Raw genomic sequence first — 23,521 nt, forward strand, 5'->3', positions numbered from 1 at the left:
TTAGGAAGCTGTGAGGCTGCTGTATTCATATTAATCTTCAGTTCTCCCTCTGATGCTGAATAGTCTGAAGATTAGGAAGTAGAGGTGTCACCTTATGCAAATGCCACTGATCTTTAGGGCCACCAAATGCTGCCTCTCCAACATTTGTCCTATGGTCTGGGAACATGCACAAGCTTTAGAAAGATGTAGTTGCACACAAGACATGCAAATATAGGACATCTAGGCTCCTTTGAAAACCCCAGCCCAAGGCACTGAAGTAAGTATACAAGCAGGAAAAATTGTACAAGGTGTTACACACACCTATCAGATGTGGAAGAGGTAGTATAAACCTTAACTATAGGTATACCTGGCAGTCCATTATAATGTGAGCAATAGTAGGGGCTCATGTAAAGACTATACTAAAATGCATTTGCACAAGGAGGCAGAGTTGGGGTTGTGTGTTCCACTTTAATTTTGGAATTTCTGAACTCTGAACGCTTAACTTTGCAACCTTAACATTGCCTTATTGTAGTTTTTAAAATATAACTTGAAAACAGAACTCCAGCTAGCTAATAGGAAGATGATGTGTTCAAATTCACACAAAAAAGATCTTTCTTAGAAAGAGTTAAGACGGAAGACGTGCTTCACTGGAGTTTTGCTAACATCAAAAATAAAATGTTTCAGCTTCTTAACAAAAATTCTACCTCTTAATAAAAAACAAGCACTAAAGCCTGAAAAATGAACAGTTCCAAAAGGCATACAAATCATTCAGTCATCAGGCCTTTAAAATCAGGCATTCTTAAAACATGCACTGTAGGATATAAAATAGCAAACTTCAGAGTACTTACTAGTGCTCCAGGAACAACAGGCTGGTCACATGATTCTTATTTCCAGCTGCTAAAATTCATTAACCAATCAGCTAAAATAATAAAGGTGAAATCCTGTCTCCAAGGCCATCAGTAGAAGTTCTGCCACTGATTTCAAGGTAACCAGGATTTCACCTTAAATTCTTTCCTAAAATTACTTACCCATATATTGTAAATGGGAGAGGAAGCATCCACAAGATAAACTCTCTATATTAATGCAAAGTCCACAATAATAAAGTTTGAAAACGCTTGCTGGTGGCTAGTTGATGAGACATGGTAGATTGATTTGAAGGTTGTCATCTCCTTGTGGGCCATTGTTTCCGGCCTTGTAGCTCATATTGCCTGTGTGTCTGCATATATGGTGTGGACCAGAATCTCTGAGGGTTGTAATATCTTCCTTGTTGTTTCTTTGTCCTAGGATAATAGATGCACAGGGACTTCAGAGTCACCCTCGAGTCCTTGAGGGTGTGCAGAGACTCGTCCATTTTGGCCGCGCAAAGTTTGGACCCTTCCCATGGCAGATCCTCCACTGTTGCTTGTACCTCCTTGGGGAAGCCAGAGAGATGCAGCCAACACACCCTTCTCATTACAATCGCAGAGACTGTAGATCAGTGGTCCCCAACGTGGTGCCCACCGGGGCATTTATGTGTGCCCACCTAGTACCCAGCACCCAGCAGGAGACCTGCTGGGGACAGAGAACTCAGGCTGCGGGCACCAGTGTTCTCGGTCTCTGGCAGGTGTGGGGCCGCGGCTTAAGCCGTAGAGAAGCTGCGGCCCCACGCCTGCCGGGGACAGAGAACTCTGGGGCTGCAGGCGCTGGTGTTCTTGGTCCCCGGCAGGTGCAGAGCCCACCTAGTGCCCAGCAGAGAAGAGAATCTGGGGCCCCGCGCCTGCTGGGGACAGAGTACTCCAGGGCTGCGGCACTGGTGTTCTCTGTCCTCGCGGCTTTTCTCTTCTCTCTGGATTCATATATTATGTAATATTAAATATTTTTTGTATTATTTAATGTACAAATACAAAATAAGACTTGAAAAATTGTTGGCACCCGCCACGCTCTTCTGAAAACATGAATGTGCTACTGGTCACAAAAAGGTTGGGGACCACTGCTGTAGATCATGCTGCTGTATCTGCAGAACCTACAGCAGCTTGCAGTGCTGTACTGGAGATCAGTTGGCCCTCGGAAATGAGTGCACTGAATAGCTCTTTTCTCTTCTCAGGAATAAATTCAATATAATCTGATAATTTGCCATAATTTGTGTGGTCATATTTTGCTAATAAAGCCTCATAGTTAGCAATTCTAAGGTGTAACATCGCTGAGGAATAAGCTTTTTGGCCAAAGAGGTCGAGCCTCTTTGTCATACGGTGTGTTTTTGAGGTCTGACTATCTGCCCCTTTCATTAACAGCATACACTACCAGAGAGTTTGGTGTAAAAAAAACTCTGTTCCCTTAGCAGGGACGTAACATTTTTCTGTCAGACCTCAGGCAGGCTGGAGGGATTGTTGCAGGGGTCTGCCAGATGTGTTTGACAGGCTCTATGATTGCATCATTCATGGGTAAAGTGATTTTAGACTAAAAAAAGGATTACATTAGCTATCCTCCAGTCATCTGGTACAGAGGTTGACTTAAGCGATAGCTTCTATTCCACAGTTAGCATTTCTTCAATGTCTTATTTGATTTCCTTCAGAACTTTGGAGGTGAATATCATCTGCTCCTGATGACTTCTTACTGTTTAGTTTATCAATTTGTTCCAAAAACTCCTCTACTGACACCTCAATCTGGGACAGTTCCTCAGATTTGTCTCCTAAAATGAATCGGTCAGGTGGGAGAATCTTCCTCACACATTCTGCAATGAGAACCGATGCAAGGGATACATTTAGCTTCTCCGCAACAGCCTTGTTTACCCCGAGTGCGCCTTTAGCACCTTAATTGTACAGTGACCCCACAGATTGTTTGGCAGCTTCCTGCTGCTGATGAACTTAAAAAAAATGTTTGTTGTTAGGTTATGTCTTTTGCTAGTTTCTCTTCAAATTCTTTTTTGGCCTGCCTACTTATATTTTTACACTTGATTTGCCAGAGTTTATGCTCCTTTCTATTCTCCTCACTTCAAATTTTTAAACGATGCCTTTTTGCTCCTACCCGCCTTTTACTCTGCTGTTTAGCCACAATGGTTTTGTTTGTTTGTTTTTTTGGGGGGCGTCCTCTTTCTGTTTTGCTTTGTTTTTTATTTTTATTTGGGTACAAGTTTAGTTTGAGCCTCTATTACAATGTTTTGCAAGTTTTCATGCAGCTTGAAGGCATTTCAATCTTGTGACTATTTCTTTTACCACTTCCCCTGGAGTCTATTCTGCAACCTAATGTATCTGTCAGCAGGCTTTTCCTGATATTCAACTTAAAAATTTCCCTTTATTAATTTCACACTGTTAATCCTTATTACTGTACTGCCTTGTACTTCTCTGAGAACACTGCCCCATTTGCGGCCCCTGTTGCCTTAATTTACCACTTAATTTATTTTGACAATTCATTTTTTAAAAACATTTTAATAGCTGGGCCACACCAATTTCTTTTCAATATCCAGAATCAATAGTACATCTAAAATTCATCAAAAGAATTACAAAATGGAAAACAACATGAATGTGAATAATTTGAATAGTTTTCCTGAGGCAGTAGTTATTAAAAATGGAGAAGCAAGCAGTATTAAGTCACTGTAAATAACATTGTAAATTACCACTATAATAATCATTGGAACTGACCAAAGCTTCACAATTGATATTTCACTGTAGTTTTAAATTACACTTAGTATCAAGGTAGGAATTTACCTTGAAATGGAATCTCACTTCTGTACTATTTTTGTTGCCAATTTGTCACATTTCCAGAATGCTATATGCAATGATACCTCCTCCCTCCTACTCCACAGAGACTCAGAGAAAGCTCTAACTCTTGTTCCAATATTAGAGGAAGCAGGGAAAGTACTTGTGCCACTTAGGTCTTCCCAAGGTGCATAATAGCCAGCTTGTACTGGGTAATTTTTTTAAAAAGCAAAGCCAGTACTTCCTGGTGTGTGACACAAATGGTGAGGACATGAGGAAGGCTGCATAACCCTGGAACCACCTCTGTGCATCAGCAAAAAGACAGTTACCTTTTCTGTAACTGGTGGTCTTCAAGATGTGTTGCTCATGTCCATTCCATATTAGGTGTGTGTGCTTGCCACATGCACTGGTGCTGGAAGTTTTTCCCTCAGTGGTATCCGTATGGGACTCGCTCTGGTGCTGTCTGGAGTGGCGCACGCATGCCGCGGTATAAGGGGCACCGCCAGCTCCCCCAACCCTCAGTTCTTTCTTCAGGGAACTCTGACAGTGGGGAAGGAGGGCAAGTTATGGAATGGACATGAGCAACATATCTCAAACAACACCAGTTCCAGAAAAGGTAACTATCTTTTCTTCTTCGAGTGCTTGTTCATGTCCATTCCATATTAAGTGATTCCAAGCAGTACTAACAGAGGCGGGTTGGCGTTCACAGAAGTGTAGACTGCCACACAGCTCTGCCAAACCCAGCATTGTCTCTGGCTTGCTGAGTGATGGCGTGATGCACCGTGAATGTGTGAACCAAAGATCATGTCGCGCCTCTGCAAATGTCCTGGATGGGAATGTGGACCAGGAAGGCCACCGGGGATGCCTGAGCTCTGGTTGAGTGGGCCCTCACAATCGGCCGCAGCAGGACCTGTGCCAGCTCATAACAGATCCAGATGCAGGAGGTGATCCAGTTGGAAAGCGTCTGCGATGACACCAGAAGGCCCTTCATCCTATCCGCTGTCGCAATGAAGAGCTGGGTCGACCTGCAGAACAGCTTGGTACGTGCCAAGTAAAATGCCAGGGCACGTCTGACATCCACGGCGTGAAGCCTCCTTTCCTCTCCAGTGGTGTGCAGCTTGGGACAAAACACCGGGAGGAAGATGTCCTGGTTAACATGGAAGGAAGACACCACCTTTGGCAGAAAGGCCAGATGGGATCACAATTAAACTTTGTCTTTGTAGAACACCGTATACAGAAGCTCCAACATCAGGGCTTTAAGCTCCAACACTAGTCTCATGGATGTTATCACCACAAGGAATGCGACCTTCCATAATGGGTGGGAGAGGGAGCAGGAGCCCAAAGACTCAAAGAGTGGGCCCATGAGCCTAGAAAGAACCAAGTTAAGGTCCCACTGTGGGACAGGAGCCCAGGCCGGCGGGAAGAGTCTCTGGAGCCCTCTCAGGAATCGGACCGACATGTCGTGTGAAAACACCGTCTGACCTTGGATCGGCACGTGAAAAGCCGAGACAGCCACAAGGTGCACTCTGATGGTGGAGAAGGCCAGCCCCTGGTTCCTAAGATGGAGCAGGTAATCTAAGATAGATTGTAAAGAGGAGCGCATTGGAATGACGCTATGCCAGGAGTTCTCAAACTGTGGGTCCGGACCCTTCAGGTGGGTCGCAAGATTATTACATGGGGTGTCACGAGCTGTCAACCTCCACCCCAAACCCTGCTTGCCTCCAGTATTTATAATGGTGTTAAATATATTAAAAGTGTGTTTATTTATTAGGTAGATCTCACTCAGAGGCTTGCCGTGTGAAAGGGGTCTCCAGTAAAAAAAGTTTGAGACCCACTGCACTATGCTCAGATGCCCTGTGGGAGAACCTCATCCATTTGGCCAGGTAGGTTGCTCTAGTGGAAGGCTTCCTGCTTTCCAAGCAGATTTGCTGGACCTCGTTAGAGCAGGCCTGCTCCTCCAAGTTCAACCATGCAACATCCACGCCGTGAGGCGGAGGGGGGGCGAGGCTGGGGTGTAGGAGATTCCTGTGATCCTGCCAGAGCAAATCCAGTCGTTAGGGAAGGGGCCAGGGAGTAGCCACTGCCAGGTCCATCAGTGAGCCAAACCAATTTTGGCGTGGCCACTCTGAGGCAACCATGATGACCTGGGCCTTGTCTCTCTTGACCTTTGACAGGATTCTGCTGATGAGAGGGATTGGCAGGAATGCGTATATCAGAACCCCCCGACAATGACAGGAAGAAGGCATCGGAGAGGAAGCGTTTGCCCAGAGACCTTGTAGGGAACAGAAGCGATGACATTTCCTGTTCTGTCTGGTGTTGAACAGGTCCACTCTGGGAGTTCCCCACCTCTGGAAGAGAGTCCGTGCTACCTCTGGATGGAGCGACCACTCGTGGTGAGAGGAAAAAGATCTGCTGAGACAATCTGCCAGCGTGTTCCTGACACCAGGGAGGTGACAGGCCTCCAGCTGGATTGCATGGTTGATGCAGAAATCCCACAGTTGGAGTGCCTCTTAGCAGAGGGCCAAGGAGTGTGCTCCCCCTTGCCTGTTGATGTAGAACATTGAGGCCATATTGTCCATCAACACATTCACCACCTTGCCTGCCAGGTGCGGTAGAAAGACTCCGCAGGCCAAGCATACCGCTCTGAGCTCCTTGACATTTATGTGCAACATTATCTCCTCCGAGGACCACATGCCCTGGGTCTGGAGATTGCTAAAACGTGCTCCCCAGTGTTGGTCCAAGGTGTCCGATATCAACTTGATGGAGTGAAGAAGGCTGTGAAATGGAAGATAAGTATCGTCGGGGGGATGGCAACTATTTTTTCCAGGTGATCTCTGGACTGGGAATAGACCGTCGATAGCCACTGCTGTAAGGGCCACATCCAGGGCCCAGCAGGCACAGGCAAACCCTGGTCATGGTCAGGGGGAATGTGGAGACTCCTGCGATGAGGTCCACCAACACTTGGAACCTCTCCTGCGGTAGACACGTTCTGGCACAGCTGGAGTCGAGCACTGCTCCAATGAACTCTATTCTCTGCACTGGAACTATCGACTTTTTGTCATTTACCAGCCAGCCCAGGAATGGGCACATGGCCTGCAGCACCGCGACACTCCTCTGAACTTTGGACCTGGAGCGGTCTTTGACGAACCAGTCATCAAGGCGCGGGTAGATCTGGATACCTCAATGTCTGAGGTAAGCGGCTAGTACTGACATGCACTTGGTGAACACCCTCAGTGCTGTCGCGAGACCAAACGGGAGGACCGCGAACTGATAGTGGTCGAGTCCCACCACGAAAAGTAGGAAATGTCTGTGACCTTGAAAGATCGCTGTCATAAACAGATAGTTAAGGGTTAATGCCTCTTACCTGTAAAGGGTTAAGAAGTTCACCTAGCCTAGCTGACACCTAACCAGAGGAACCAATGGGGGAACAAGATGTTTCAAAAGGAAGGAGGGAAGTTTCCTTTGTTTAGTCAGTTTCAGCCAGAGTGAAAAAGATCAAGGAACCAGCCTCTTAACAGAGTAGTAAGTTTTAGAAAGGAATAAATAGGTTTATGTTTATTTCTTTTGTGACCTGTCTTGGTGCCATTAAGGGAATCATCAAATTGGGTATTCTTGTGTGTATTAAGATTTTTGCCCAGGGGAACATCCTATGTTTTCAATCTATTGTCTGTGAGATTAGCTGATATGCTGTCTCCCACAGGTTTTTTTTTTTTCCTTTCTTTTACCTTTCTTTTCTTTAATTAAAAGCCTTCTTTTTAAGAACCTGATTGATTTTTGCCCTGTTGTTTTTTTTTAGATCCAAGGGAATTGGATCTGGACTCACCAGGGATTGGTGGGAGGGGAAAGGAGTAATTCTTCCTTGTTTTTGAGATCCAAGGGAATTGGAACTGGACTCACCAGGGATTGGTGGGAGGGGAAAGGAGTAATTCTTCCTTGTTTTTGAGATCCAAGGGAATTGGAACTGGACTCACCAGGGAATTTGTGGAGGAGTCTCTCAAGGCTACCCAGGGAGGGGAAGGTTTTTGGGGGAAAGGGAGTGATCCAGGTACTCAGAAATTCTGGATGGTGGCAGCGAGACCCGATCTAAGCTGGTAATTAAGCTTAGAAGTGTCCATGCAGGTCCCCACATCTGTACCCTAAAGTTCAGAATGGGGGTGAGACCTATGACAATCGCTATGTGGAAATATGTGTCCTTCAAGTTGAGGGCAGCATACCAGTCTCCCAGATGCAGGGAGGAGATGATGGAGGCCAGGGACAGCATGCGGAACTTCAGCTTCTTTAGGTATTTGTTGAGGTCTTGCAGGTCCAGGCTGGGGTGTAGACCGCCCTTGGCCTTTGGGATTAAAAAAGTACCGGGAATAGAACCCCTTGTTCCTGTACTCGCGAGGAACCTTTTCCACTGCACCCTGCTGCAGCAACCCTTCTACCTCCTGCACAAGTCAACTCTTGTGAGAGGGGTCCCTGAAGGGGGAAGGGGGGTTGGGGGGGTAGAAAGAAACTGGAGGGTGTAACCCTGCACCACAGTATTGAGGACCTAGCGGTCCGAAGTTACAGTGGTCCATGTAGGGAGGAAAAAAGAAAGGCGGTTGGAAAACAGCAGGAAAGAGGGATCCGGGGTATAGTTTGGTAGGTCGCCCTCGAGTGCACCCTCAAAACGCTTGCTTGCCCCCCCTGCTTATTGCGGGTCGGGCCCGATTAGGCAGAGGATGGAGGTGGGTGGCTTGGGCAGCACTTGTAGCCCCTACTCTTCTTATGGGGTGGCTCCTGCCGGGGTTGGCTCCCTTAATCCTGAGATGGCTTATGGGCTGGACCGGGGATGTGTAGCCCTAGAGTTTTCAGGGTAGTGCCAGAGTCTTTCAATCCATGCAGCTTACTGTCCGTCTGTTCTGCAAACAGGGCCTGGCCTTCGAAGGGGAGGTCCTGCATCGACTGCTGACCCTCAGTCAACAGACCCAAGAGGAGCAGCCAGGATGCCCTCCACATGGAAATGGCTGAGGCTATAGTGCAAGCCGCAGAGTCTGCCATGTCCGAAGCTGCGTGGAAAGCCACACTGGCCGCCCCCCTGCCCTCTTTGAGGATTGCCCAGAACTCTTTCCTGGACCCTTTGGGCAACGAGACCTTGAATTTGGCCACGGTCTGCCACATATTGTAGTCATAGTGGCCAAGGAGGGCTTGGTGATTGGCCCCTCTCAACTGAAGGCTGAAAGACTAATACATTTTTTGCCCAAACAGATCCAGTCTCTTTAAGTCCTTATTCTTGGGCGTAGCCTTGGGTTGACCCTGCCTCTGATTAATGGCCTCAACTAGGAGGGAGTATGGAGCCGGGTGAGTATAGAGATATTCCATGGCCTTTAGCTGGCACAAAATATTTGCACTCAGCCCTTTTTTAAATAGGTGGCAGGGAGGAGGGGGTTTGCCATAGGGCATTAATAATTTTGATACTCCCTCTTGTAAGGGTAAAGCCACCCTGGCAGGTGCCATGAAACAAAGAAAGTCAAACAGTGAGTCCGATGGCTCCTCGAGCAGCAGACGTTTCAGCACCATCACTGGCAGCAAGAAGGAACTGAGGGTTGGGGGAGCCGGCGGCACCCCTTATACCGTGGCATGTGCTCACCACTCCAGCAGGAACCAGAGCCAGTCCCATATGGATACCACTGAGCATAGGGTGACCAGACAGCAAGTGTGAAAAATCGGGACGGTGTGGGGGGTAATAGGAGCCCAAAAATTGGGATTGTCCCTATAAAATTGGGACATCTGGTCACCCTGAGGGAAATACTTCTGGCAGCGATGCATGTGGCGAGTGCACACACCTAATATGGAATGGACATGAGCAAGCACTTGAAGAGTGCCCCTACAACTCTTCCTTGAAAACCTCCCACCTTTTCCTTTCTTACTGCTTCTTCCACAGTTCATAACGTAAATGGCCACAGAAGTAGCTTGTGTGTACCTGCCTCCAGGCATATGAAGTAACCCACCAAATTAAACTTTTCTGTCCTAGAAGCAGTCAGCTCAGCCGAAGGTGTACGTACAAAGAGCCACCAAAGGGTGATACACACTGGATGCAGCTTTCTAATGAGGAGGAAGAATAAAAAATACAAACTATGGATGATAATCAAGGCCCACTGCAGTCTGTAACTAGTGGGACATAATCTTGTGCTAAGTTCCCTACATTCTGCACATTCCGCTGCATCAGATGGGAAATTCTGCAATAGTTTAAATTAAACTTTTAAAATTAAGTTTTAAATAAAATGAAGATTAATTATACAATCAAAGATTCTTATTTTTTTTATTCTGTCATCTCGTTGAATTTTACATTGTCCTCACATTTCCAATTTTCTATATTCTACTTTTTTTTATTTCACAATTCAAGGGCATTATAAATGCTGTCAGGAAAAGTTGGTCTTGACAACTGAGTAAGGAACAGTTGGGAAGACAAAAACCTTCAGATAAGCTTGTTCCCATAAAACTATCAACCAGTGAAATTGTTAATGCAGACTTTTGTTACCTTTAGATTTCAGAGTTAACGGCAAATTGAAAAGAATGGGGCAGTTCACATCTCTTGGGGCCACTGTTACAGGCTTTCTATAAACTCCATTATGACTACATTATACATATTTTCAAGGTTATCTTTATAACCATGAAGCTAGAGTCTTTTTTTTTTCCCTTATATGAAAGCTTACAACCTGAATCACAATTCTTTGGCAAACGGATAAATTCTGAAACTTCAGTACTGCAAAAGACACAAGACCATGACCATAATTAAAAAGTGAACCCAGTGTAAATTGGCTTTCCCACAAAGGGAGTTTGACATTCCTGTTTTGAGTAAATTCTTCTTTGGGCGCATCTGAGAATAATATAAATGTTATCTGGAACGAGTTCTAGGTTCAAGAATCATGGCGCCGCACTGATGGCATTCAAGTGAACTCTCATTCTCAAGTATTAATGCATAAGCAGACAGATACTACATCTCTTCACTAATTACACAGACCTAAAATCTTTGTTAATTTATGCAGTCTGTGTGCATTATAAACCTCTCCGTTTCCATCCCATACAGTTGAGTACACAGGGACTGGATTTTGTACAGTACTATGTACCAATGAATAATGTCAGTACTTGAGAGGAAATATGATCTAACGATTAAGACACAGGACTAGGGTTCATGAGTTCTGAGTTTCCGGAACACTGACTAGCTGAACAGAAAAAAAATTAATAGTAGAAGTGAGGGGTTGAGTGACCTTCAGAAGTTAGTCAAGAAAGAGAGGGTTATTCAGGTAGCAAGCATTAAAAATCAACTTAAAGGAGTAGTTCATAAGAGATGCCTAAATACAGAATCGGTTTGCAAATTTCCAGCAGTTTGATTTAGCTCCTCTTAAAGTCAATGGGAGACTTTTTCCAATGACTTCACTGATCTTTGAAGGAGGCCCTAGGAAAGCAACAAGAAATAATTTTTCTTCCCCACCACCCACATATGTGTTTCTCTCTTTTTTACCCAAAATACATGCAATGTAATAATAATAGTTTACAAAGTACAGCATCTTTCATCCCATTTGACTCAAAAGCACTTTATAAACCATATATGCAAGAATCAATTCACCCACTAATGAAGCAAAACCACCCCCAAGACAAAATCTGACAGCTAATTAACAGCTTGCAGCAACACCACAGAACAGAATGGGCAGGAAGTGAAGAATGCTATAAAAACATATTTATTAGGCCTTTTAAATAATGTCTTCACTAGCCAGTAAACAATCTAGACTTCCCAATCTCTGAGCTACTTTTTTTTTTTAAACACTGTTGGACAAATATTCCATGAAACGCTAAGGCCTAGTCTACGCTATAAAGTTAGGCTGACATAAGTCATAGAATCATAGAATCTCAGGGTTGGAAGGGACCTCAGGAGGTCATCTAGTCCAACCCCCTGCTCAAAGCAGACCAAACCCTTGTATCAACCTATTTGTGCATGTGTCTATGCTCAAATTTGTCTCCAGCTGACAAACACCCTGCTACAGTGACACAGGGAAACCACATCCTGAACAGCACAGAGCTATGGTCAACCTATGCAGAACACTGAGGAGGAAAAGAAAGAAGAGGACTAGGGAGGACACATTCTGTGAGATCAAGTAAACCAGTGCTGCTTCAGACCATGAACAAAGAGCTTGGTGGGCCAATATGACTAACAGCATGGAAAACCAGTCAGTGCTTGTTTCTCAGTGAAGCGCCACTTATGTACCTGTCTGCAGCTGCTCAAGGAACACCACCAACAGCCTATGTCCTTCAGCAAACTGGCCTAGAAGAAATCTTTACATCCCTCATTATTGCAGTACATCCTGCAGGTCTGCAAATGCAGGAGAATCATGAATCCTATATTTGCAGTATTCATGAGAATACTGCAAAGCTCTGCGGGCTCCATGCTTCTGTCAGAGATTGCAGAGACAGAAAAGCGCCATGTGGATTTGTGGGATTTATTTATTTATTTATTTATTGAAAAGGCACGAAAATTATGGAATATTAATGGTATTCTGAGATGGAAAAAGCTGCATGCTTGGAACTTGACCCCTAACTCTCAGAAATTCCTAGGCAAGTCATTTCTATCCCACAACACGTGGCAAAAATTTCTCAACAGGCACAATACCCAGTGGTGGCATGATGCACCACATTTTGCATTGACACAAGCACCCCTGGTGAGTACACCAGTACTGACACAAGCAGCCAAGTATGCACAAGTCCAAGCGATATAAAAACTTCAGTGGCTGTATGCCAACATAATTGCATCCACCACAGTTTGTAGTGTAGACATGGCCTAAAAATACTGAAGAATCCTGACTGGCTAGAAGGATTAGCAAATCATTCTGTGCTATTCAATATCTGTAAATTGGTCTTCTAATAATATACTCTTACACCCATCTAAAAGCAGTAATGGAACACAGGCAGCTTTGGTAAAGACATTTCCAGGTCTTAAGGCTTATTTATGGCCTGATCCAATCCTCTATGAAGTCAATGGAAAGATGCCACAATGTTAACAGACTGTTATAACTGTTACTGAGTACAGAAAAGTGAAGAAATACCAATCTTCACTCTGCCTTCTTTTGTATATTTGTTATGCTGGTCGTTACTTACAATATCACATACTACAATTTAATCCTTTTTTTTTTTGAATAAATAGTATGTGATCAAGTTTATATTGGAATGCACCAGGGGTGCACACAATCCGGATTCTGGCATTTCCTGATTTTGAGTGCTTCATTATTTTAGGCCCCAACCCTGCAAAGACTTATGCATGAGCTTAACTTTATGCAATAGGAATAGTCCCTATAAATTTAATGGGACTAGTCAGTGAATAACCTGAAACAAAGGCATATGTCTTTGCAGGGTCAGGATCTTACTTTTTTATTAGTGTAGAATTTTGTATGGAATTTCCTACACTTTTTAAATAAAAAAAGATGGAAAAATTAGTAAAAACATAAAAAGAAGCTTCCCTTTCTAGGACTTTAAAACTTCTGATCTGCACTTTTCAAAAATGTTATATGCATATTACAATTTTAATTTGAGAGAGACAAGGTAGGTGAAATAATATCTTTTATCGAACCAACTTCCGTTGATGAAAGAGAAATTTTTGCACTTACACGGAGCTTTTCTCTTCTTCAAATCTCTAATATTCTTGGACCAACATAGCTACAATTACACTGCAGATTTTAATTTTGTAATTCAAAAAATATAAATAACTTATCCAATCTTAATTAAGATGCACTATAAGTATCCACTGTAACTAAATATAACATTCACATAAAATAGTCCAAAACTTTTCTATTCCCAACTATGGATCAATTTAAATCATAGAATAAAAAAGCGGAGAATATAACAATAGAAAAACCACAATGCAAGACCATTCAAAATTTATACACTGAATGGAATTCTCTCCTCATAGCAGTTCTATTACAAGTAAGCAATCAATACTTTCATCAATTAGGCATACATCAAAAAATACTAATAAGTAATAAACTTTTAATCTTATTTTCTTTTCAAACTAGCAACTTACTGTAGAAAACCAAATCTATCTGTGACTTTGTAAAGAAGGTAGTCTGCATCTTCCCAAGGTTCAATCTGGGCACCCTCTCGTCCCTAAAAAGAAAAAGAAAAGCAACAATGAAGGCTTATGGCACCACATAGCAAGCTGGTCTAAAACTTAAAAAGACAGGACATGAGTTATGCAGTTGGCAGCATATTCTATATCTGTCGCGCAGAACACCACCATAGAACTCCCAATCTGACCTACAAAGGATGAGAGAGCTCCACAACCATCCCACCAACTTTACTTATTTCCACAGTAGAAGAGTTCCTCAGGTTGTCTTTTTTGTACAACCCTCCATGTCACTGGTGGAGTCGGGGAGCAACGTGGTAAAAAGAACAGATAGGACAGGATGTGTCTTTAACTTGATGTGGTGGACAAGAGAGAGCCAGTGGAGAGATTTAAAAAGGGATGGGGTGATATGGACTGATCAGCAGGGAAAGATTATTTTAGCAGCTGCATTTTGTAGAATCAGTGGGAGTAATATGTTTGTCACAGAGGTCTGAGGAGGTGGTGGAGGCAGCTGAAGTCGTAAAGATGGGAGATCATGCAGCACTTTAGCTGTACAGCAGAAAAAAAAAAATTATGAATCTTAGACATATGTGGATGAAGAGCAGCCACACCTGGATGCTGTCTGGATACGAGTGAGAGGGACACGAAGATTTCCCCCAGGTTACATAAAAGCCTGACTGATACAGAAGATGACAATTTCTAATAATAAATCAAAGCTGTTGTTCATGACAGGTGCCATTCTGACAGCCAGTATGCCTCAGCACTGACCTGCCCAGGCCTCTTCCATGGGTAAGTCCAGTCTTTGATGACTATACAGTCAATAACCCCTGTGATAAAGGTGCTAGAAAAGGTCTCCATTAGTGCTAGCTGTGATGGCTATTTTATAGGAATTCCTGTCTCCCAGAATATTGAATGGACCACCAGAACCATGGTAGGACTGGAGGTGCAGGAGCTTGGGGTGCACTCGCAGAGTTGTGGAGTGAATGGGAGTTGGAATGCAGGGAGCTGGAGTGGACTGGCAGGGTTGAGATGCGGGAAGGTTGAAGTACACTGACAGTTGTGGGGTGCAGGAGTAGTGGTACACTGACAGAGTGTTTAGTGCAGGAAGATTAGGGTGCAAGAAGGTTGGGATACAATAGCAGAGCTAGGGAGTGTGCCCCACCCTCTCTTAGAATCCTAGAATATCAGGGTTGGAAGGGACATCAGGAGGTCATCTAGTCAACCCCCTGCTCAAAGCAGGACCAATCCCCAACTAAATCATCCCAGCCAGGGCTTTCTTAAGCCTGACATTAAAAACCTCTAAGGAAGGAGATTCCACTACCTCCCTAGGTGACCCAGTCCAGTGCTTCACCACCCTCCTTGTGAAAAATTTTTTCCCAATATCCAACCTAAACCTCCCCAGTCCTTGATCTGTCATCTGCTACCACTGAGAACAGTCTAGATCCATCCTCTTTGGAACCCCCTTTCAGGTAGTTGAAAGCAGCTATCAAATCCCCCCTCATTCTTCTCTTTTGCAGATTAAACAATCCCAGTTCCCTCAACCTCTCCTCATAAGTCATGTGCTCCAGCCCCCTAATCATTTTTGTTGCCCTCCGCTGGACTCTTTCCAATTTTTCCACATCCTTCTTGTAATGGGGGCCCAAAACTGGACACAGTACTCCAGATGAGGCCTCACCAATGCCGAATAGAGGTCTTGCCTACTCTACCATCCCCATTTATCTCCCTCCTGATAAACCCCTCCCCTTGCTGGAGCCCCAAATCCCTATTCCCCTAACCCCCACTCCTCCATCTCCTAATATCCTGGGAGGGGAGGGGCGCCTTACAGATCAAATTTCCCTCCCCACCAAAAGACTTCAGTTACATTCCCCCCATAATAAAACTGCCACCCATGACTCAAATTGTAACAACCTCCAGCTGCTCAGTTAAAAAAAACCTCCGTTTGACTTAGGTGGGAGCTTGTGATTAACTTATCCTTAACTATGTTGATGGGTAAGTTCACAGCCATCGTGATTCAACCAATCATTAACGTGTCCCAGTACAAGGCAGCACTAGGAAACAATGTTTGAAGGTGCCTGTAATTCAGGAACTCCTTGGCCGAATAACCCCAAATTTGGATTCCTAATGCTACCCTGCATCCTGTCCCACTTGAGGGGCACTAAATTTCAATGTAATATAAGTAACTATTCAGATTTTAGCGTGCTTACAAGAGTCAAGTTTTAAAGCATATAATATGGCAAAAATATAAACATTCTAGCTGATTTTCTGTATTGATGCATACATAATATTAAAAATGTATATTTTCTTAAATACTGTTCTCAGCATGGGTACCCAAAGATTTAGTGCACGACTTTGGGTACAATGTGACAAATTAGAACCAGTTTGACCTGCATCATATCAATGGTTTGACCTTTAGCTCTGTACAATGAAAATAAATTAAATTAAATTAAAATAAAAAGACACACACCACCTAGCCATTTTTTTAAGTTCCTATTTTTTTCTGAGCTTACATATCTGGAACCCCTGGCTCAAATGACTCCAAATTTAAGTCATTAACCCTAGCCTGCACACTCCAGAGGCACACCAACTTTCAAAGAAATCTGAAAAAGTTTGTCTATTCTAGATTACTTACCAAGCTCAACCTTTAAACAGATGTAATGCAACCTCAACTATAGTGGCAGTGCTGCACCACTATAATTAAAGTCTTTCAGCCATGATTGCTACCAACTTTGCACTAAAGCTATTGCTACAAAACAAATGTCAGTGAAAAGAAAATCCCTTAAAATCAAATATATTCTACATTATATAGATACAGCTTTACTTTATATACAATTTTGTATAATGTTTGCTTACATCCACAAATTATAGTCTAGCACAGTGATACTCAAACTGAGGTTCGGGAGCCGCAAGTGGCTCTTTAATGTGTCTCCTGCAGCTCTTTGCAACACATGATATTAAAACATTGTGTGATTTAATTATTAACCAGTAAGGATGCTTTTATTATGTTATTAACCAATTAAGTTATCAACCTGCACTACATTATTAACTTATTTGCTGTGAAAATAATATACACTACTATTTTATAGATATAGATGTATTGTGTGTATGTGTTTATATACACACACACACACATCTCTCTCTCTCTCTGTGTATTTTATATATTAAAAAAACTAAATATTTCCCTGGCATACTATTTAAATATGAATATATAGTACTATAGCCTGCTACCACTGTGACTCTTTTGGGTAATGTTGATCACTAATTTGGCTCCTGAACCATTGAGGTCTGAGTATCACTGGTCTAGCGCGTCGTATGGCTACTAATGATACTGTGATGAGAATATGTGAGTAAGATGTAGGCATAACCCAGTTGTATTCTATGACAGTCTTACTTGCTATATGGTACAAAAACAGCACAGGCTGAAATTTTTTTCTTTACATAAAATAGGTTACTATAGCAAATCAATGTGGTTATTTTTTTTCTTTTCAATTACCATTACTGATTTAGCATTAAATTTCTATGACCATGCAGCAATAAAGAGTTAAAGTATGTGTATCCTCAAAAAAAAAAATAGTGTCTCTAGATCAATACATTGGATTCACTAAACAGCATCAATCAGAAAAAACGATTACCCACCTTTTAGTAACTGTTGTTCTTCGAGATGTGTTGTTCATGTCCATTCAAAGTAGGTGTGCGCGCACTGCGTGCATGCCAGCCAGAAAATTTTCCCCTAGCAGCATCCATAGGGTCGGCCCTGGCGCCCCCTGGAGTGGCGCCACTACAGCGCCCTATAAAGGGGCCCGCCAACCCTCCACCCCCTCAGTTCCTTCTTGCCGGCACTCCGACTTAGGGGCAGGAGGGTGAGGGCATCCACGAAGAGATGCGCTGAGAGGAGACTGGGAGCCCCTTCATCCTATCCGCCACTGCGATGAAGAGCTGAGTCGAGCGTCTAAACGGCTTGGTACGCTCGATGTAAAAAGCCAAGGCCCTGCGGACATCCAGGGAACGTAACCTCCGCTCCTCATTGGAAGAGTGTGGTTTCGGATAAAACACCGGGAGAAAAATATCTTGACTCATGCAGAACTGTGAAACTACCTTGGGTAGGAAAGCCGGGTGAGGTCTAAGTTGGATCTTGTCCTTATAGAAGACAGTGTACGGGGGCTTAGATGTTAACACCCTGAGCTCCGATACCCTCCTGGCCGAAGCGATCGCCACCAGGAAGGCGGTCTTGTACGACAAGTACAACAGGGAGCACGAAGCCAGAGGCTCAAAGGGAGGCCCCAAGAGGGCGGAGAGGACCAGATTCAGGTCCCAAGCAGGGGTCGGCTGACGAACATGGGGAAATAGCCTGTCCATACCTTTGAGGAAACGCCCGACCAGCGGGTTCGCAAACACTGAGGTACCCCCCTCTCCCGGATGGAAAGCCGAGATGGCCGCCAAGTGAACACGAATGGAGGAAAGGGAGAGGCCCAGTTGTCTTAGGTGGAGCAAATAGTCTAGGACAATGGGGATTGGGACACCCAGCGGATTGTGACCTCGCTGACCTGACCATATGGAGAAGCGCTTCCATTTGGCCAGGTAGGTGGCCCTAGCTGACGGTTTCCTGCTACCGAGCAGCACTTGTCTGACCTGCTGGGAGCACTGCATCTCCACTGGGTTCAGCCATGAAGCATCCATGCTGTGAGGTGAAGGGACTCGAGGTTCGGGTGGCGGAGGAAGCCCCGGTCCTGCGTGATCAGGTCCGGGAGCAGGGGCAGCGTCAGGGACGCCTGAACTGACATGTGCAGGAGTGACGTGTACCAATGCTGGCGCGACCACGCCGGAGCTATCAGGATTACCCGTGCATGATCCCTGCGAATCTTCAAAATCACCCTGTGTATCAGGGGGATCAGAGGAAAGGCGTAGAGCAGACCGACCCCCCAAGACTGTAGGAAGGCGTCCGACAGAGACCCCCGACTGCAGCCCAGGAGGGAGCAGAACTGTCGGCACTTCCTGTTTTCCCTCGAGGCGAACAGATCTAACCGGGGAAAGCCCCAGAGCTGGAAAATTGAGCACACCACATCCCATCGGAGGGACCACTCGTGACCCCGGAACGAGCGGCTGAGGGTGTCCGCCAAACCGTTCTGCTCCCCCGGAAGGTAGAACGCCGTCAGGTGGGTAGCATTGTGGACACAGAAATCCCACAGCGCGAGGGCTTCCCTGCACAGGGGAGAGGAGCATGCACCCCCCTGTTTGTTGATATAAAAGACTGCTGCCGTGTTGTCCGAGAGGACTGAAACATCTGCCGGCCAGATGGGACCGGAAGGTCAAACAAGCCAGGCGAACCGCTCTCAGCTCCCTGACATTGATATGCAACTCGAGGTCCTCCAGCGACCACAAGCCCTGCGTCCTGAGGTGTCCCAGGTGCGCTCCCCAACCCCGATCCGTGGTATCCGTTACCAGGGAGAGGGAGGGCTGAGGGGCAGCGAAGGGAACACCCACGCACACTTTCTGCAGGTCGAGCCACCACCGCAGCGAGCTTAGCACGAAGTGGGGAACGGACACCACTGAGACCAGAGGGTCCCTGGCCGGGCGATAAACTGTCGCTAACCAAGACTGTAGCGGGCGAAGCCAGAGTCTGGCATGGTCTACCACATAGGTGCACGCTGCCATGTGACCCAACAGCCGGAGGCAAACTCGCGCCGTGGTAATCGGGGCGCGGTGCAGCCCGAGGAGAAGCTCGGAAATCGCCCGGAACCTGGATTCTGGCAGGTATGCTCTGGCATGGATGGAGTCCAGAACTGCTCCTATGAACTCTATTCATTGCGTCGGAGACAGGGTGGACTTGGCTTCGTTCAAGAGGAGGCCGAGATCGAGAAAGGTCCGCCTGATGAACAACACCTGGGTCTCCACCTGCTCCTTGGAGCGGCCCTTTATGAGCCAGTCGTCCAGGTAGGGGAATACCTGGATGCCCTGCCTGCGCAGGAAGGCTGCCACAACTGCCATGCACTTCGTGAAGACCCTGGGAGCAGCTGACAGGCCGAACAGGAGCACCGTGAACTGCAGATGGGCGTCGGCCACGACAAACCTGAGGTACCGACGGTGCCGGGGAATTATGGCAATGTGGAAATAAGCGTCCTTTAAGTCGAGGGCGGCATAGCAATCTCCTGGATCCAAGGAGGGAATAATCAAGGACAGGGAGACCATGCGGAACTTGTGGCGGCTGAACAAGTTTGTGTGAAAGCTCAAGTCTAGTATGGGTCTCAGGCCCCCTTTCGCCTTCGGTATTAGGAAATACCGGGAGTAGAAGCCTTTGCCCCTGAGCTTCTGAGGGACTTCCTCTACCGCCCCTGCCTCCGTGAGGAACTTCACTTCTTGAGTTAGAAGTTGCTCGTGAGATCGGTCCCTGAAGAGGGACGGGGAGGGGGGCTGGTGGGGCAGGAGGGAGGAGAACTGGATAGAATATCCCCTCTCTATTGTGCAGAGCACCCAGCTGTCCGACGTGATTCGGGACCAGGCACGGTAGAAGGGGGACAGACGTGACCCAAAGGTAGGGGTTGAAGGATCCAAGGTCTCGATAGGTAGGTTGCCCTCGACCGTACCATCAAATAGGGGGTCTAGGCCCCGATGGTGGTCTGGATTGACCGGACGCCTGACCAGAGGGGTGGTGTTGGTAGCGCCTCCTGCCATTTCTGCCCTGCCTGCGCCCCAGCTCCTGGCGAGTCTGTGGCTGGTATGGGCGTGGGGCCGTCTGTGGCCTAAACTGTCTGCGCTGGGTCGCAGGGGTATGCAAGCCCAGCGAGCGAAGCATGGCCCTCGAGTCCTTTAGGCTATGCAGACGCTTGTCTGTCTTTTCTGAGAATAACATCTGCCCCTCGAAGGGGAGGTCTTGAATTGTGTGCTGGACCTCATAGGGCAGGCCTGAGACCTGGAGCCAGGCTCCCCGCCGCATGACCAGGCCCGTGGCCAGGGTGCGTGAGGCTGAGTCCACCGCATCTAAGGCAGCCTGGAGAGAGGCTCGGGAGATCAGCTTCCCCTCCTCCACTAGGGCCGAAAACTCTGACCTCGAGTCCTGGGGAAGGAGCTCCGTAAACTTCGACATGGCTGAACACGTGTTATGACCATATCGGCTTACAATTGCCTGTTGGTTGGCAATGCGGAGTTGTAGGTCCGCCATGGAGTACACCTTTCTACCAAAGAGCTCGAGTCTTTTAGCGTCCCTGCTCTTTGGTGTTGACCCCTGAAAGCCTTGGCGCTCCCGCTGGTTGGCCGCATCCACTACCAGGGAGTCCGGAGGGGGGGTGTTTTACATGTGTTCGTGCCCTTTAGAGGGGACGAAATAGCGCCATTCCGTTCTCTTGGCAGTAGGGGCCAGTCAGGCTGGCGTTTGCCCTAAGGTGCGGGAAAGCCACCCTGGATGGCCCTGAGGGAGCCAGGATGTCTACTACAGGGTCCACTTCCACCTCGATTTCCTCAGCTTGGATTGCGAGGCTCTGAGCTGCTCACTGGAACAGTTGTTGGAGGATTCGAGTGTCCTCTAGGGCCGGTGCTGCAGCCGTGCCCGAGACCACTTTGTCCGGGGAGGAAGACGAGGAAATTACATGGATCGGTTCTTCTTCCGGTGCATGCAGCCCACGGTACTGTGGTTGCAGTGCCAGTTCCGATCCTAAATGCAGCACCGCGACCGGTACCGGGGTCACCAGTGAGCGGCTTGGCATATCGGGTGGTGCCTGCGGAGCCCGAACTGAAGCCGCTGCTGGTGCCGCTGCCCGGCTAGGGGGTGCTGAACTTGGAAATGGCATACCCCTGCCTACCGACAGTGCCGGTGGAGGAGGCAGCTGTGCCGGGGCCACCAACGACGAGGAGATCGAGGACCAAACGCCTGGCCTACCGACTGGTGGTAGGCCCAGGGAGTCCAAAACGGCCACTGCAAGGGCGGCTGCCATTGTTGCTGCCACTGTGGGTAACGCCGGTGGCTCACCCCCGAAACCGATCTCCTGCTCCACGACCGGCTGAGGCGGTAGGAGTCTGCCTCTGAGTCTGAGGTCTCTGAGTACAAGGACCTGGGAGGAGCAGCACCCGGTGCCATTGGAGAGCGGTGCGGAGGCAGCGGGGAGCCTCTTATCTGGTCCGGTGCCGCTTTAGCGGCGCGGTGCGGGGAGGGAGGAGACAGCATGGCTGGCTTGCCCCTTGATTGTACTGGGGGACGGACCACAGTAGGCAACTCCCTACGGTGCGGGGAGACCGGCGCTGGGAGCCCCATCAAATCTGAGGCCGCCTCGAACGCCTCCGGCGTCGAAGGGAGGCGCAAGTCTCCGCTGAGGTCCGGGGATCTAGGCTGGTCCAGACTCGACCTCCCTCTTTGTGGTGCGGGAATCGACGGAGCCGCCGAGGGCTGTAGCCCAGCGTGTCTGCTTGCACCTGCAGACAACGTCGGCCTCACATCCTGGTGGGGTGACCATTCCCTCACCGGCTTTCTCTTCTTGGCGGGCACCGGCGACGGTGAGTGGTGCCGCACTGAGGCCGACTTCCTATGACCCGACTCCGTCCGGTGCCGGGGCTTTGACGACTTGGGCTGGGCCCTAAGTCCTGATGCTGGTGCCGGGGCACTCCGCACCGAGGAAGACATGCTGGGCACCGCCTCAGCCGGTTCCGAGGGTGGCCTCAGGGCAGCCTCCATCAGGAGGACTAAGTCTTTGAGCCCTGTCCTTGAGAGTTCTCGGGCGGAAGCCTCTACAGATAGAGCACCGGTCCTTTTGGTGGCTCTCTCCGAGGCACCTCAAACAAGCCGAGTGCGGGTCACTCTTGGGCATGAATTTCCCGCAGTCCTTGCAGAGTTTAAACCCAGGGAACCCGGGCATGCCCCAGCAAGCGACGAAAACTTGGGGGGGACCCCCCAACTACGAAGAACTATATACAACAATCTAAGTAAGCTAACTATAATGCAACTATATACACGGACTATACATAAGGATAGGACACTGCAAACTTGCTATGCGCAAGAGAAGTTCCAGCTAGCCGTCACCTGCGATAAGAAGGAACTGAGGGGGTGGAGGGTCAGCAGGCCCCTTTATAGGATGCCGTAGTGGCGCCACTCCAGGGGGCGCCAGGGCCGACCCTACGGACGCTGCTGGGCAAAATCTTCCGGCTGGCGTGCACGCGGCGCGCGCACACCTACTTTGAATGGACATGAACAACCACTCGAAGAAGAATAAATAAAACCTGACTGGTTGTAAGACATGGGCACTGCAATATAAGTGAGAGAAAAATGACAAAAATAGCCCTGAAGCAACTTACATACATCTGAAACTTAAGTTCATCAAACCATCAGCAAAAACACGGAGAGAAAAAAAAAATAAAGCAAGCTCTCCTAATGTTAATGTGTACTGAACTTGATGCAGATTATCACACAGAATATTTTAGGAGGAAGCTATTTATTTTTGAACTTGCCAGAGGAAGCCCACATTTCAATTTCTAATAGTCAATGCCAAAATTACACTATTAACAGGAGCACTTACTTTGTCATACTTGGCAACTATCTCAGCTCGTTCTTGGGCAAGTTTGATAGCAGCATCCTGCTCGGCATCTGAATCTGTTCAGGATTAAAATAAAAAGTAACTGAGGTTTGCTCTCTCTGTAATCAAAAATTGTTGAAAAGTAATTAGAGAATAAATCTTATCACATAGAGACATTAGGTCTCAGGAGTACCAAAATGAATATAGCAAAATGAAATATGGTGGTATAACCTGAAAAGTAACAATTTGAATACTGTTCAAGATCAATAAAATTGTGCACTGTTCCAACTGCTGAACAG

General features: G+C 46.9%; 1 protein-coding gene across 5 annotated transcripts in view; it reads right to left on the reverse strand.

The window, feature by feature from the left end:
- USP6NL (USP6 N-terminal like) overlaps window positions 1–23,521 on the reverse strand; it is a 221,736-nt gene that overhangs the window by 99,956 nt on the left and 98,259 nt on the right. For all 5 annotated transcript variants that reach the window (XM_044979184.1, XM_044979164.1, XM_044979173.1 and 2 more), the window contains 2 exons: window positions 23,226–23,299; window positions 13,690–13,772 (listed from right to left, as the gene is read on the reverse strand). In XM_044979184.1, the coding sequence (XP_044835119.1) occupies window positions 13,690–13,772; window positions 23,226–23,299 (157 nt within the window). The remainder of the gene's footprint in view (window positions 1–13,689; window positions 13,773–23,225; window positions 23,300–23,521) is intronic.

This window comes from Mauremys mutica, chromosome 1 (assembly GCF_020497125.1).
Source record: "Mauremys mutica isolate MM-2020 ecotype Southern chromosome 1, ASM2049712v1, whole genome shotgun sequence".
Classification (NCBI taxonomy): Eukaryota; Metazoa; Chordata; order Testudines; family Geoemydidae; genus Mauremys; species Mauremys mutica.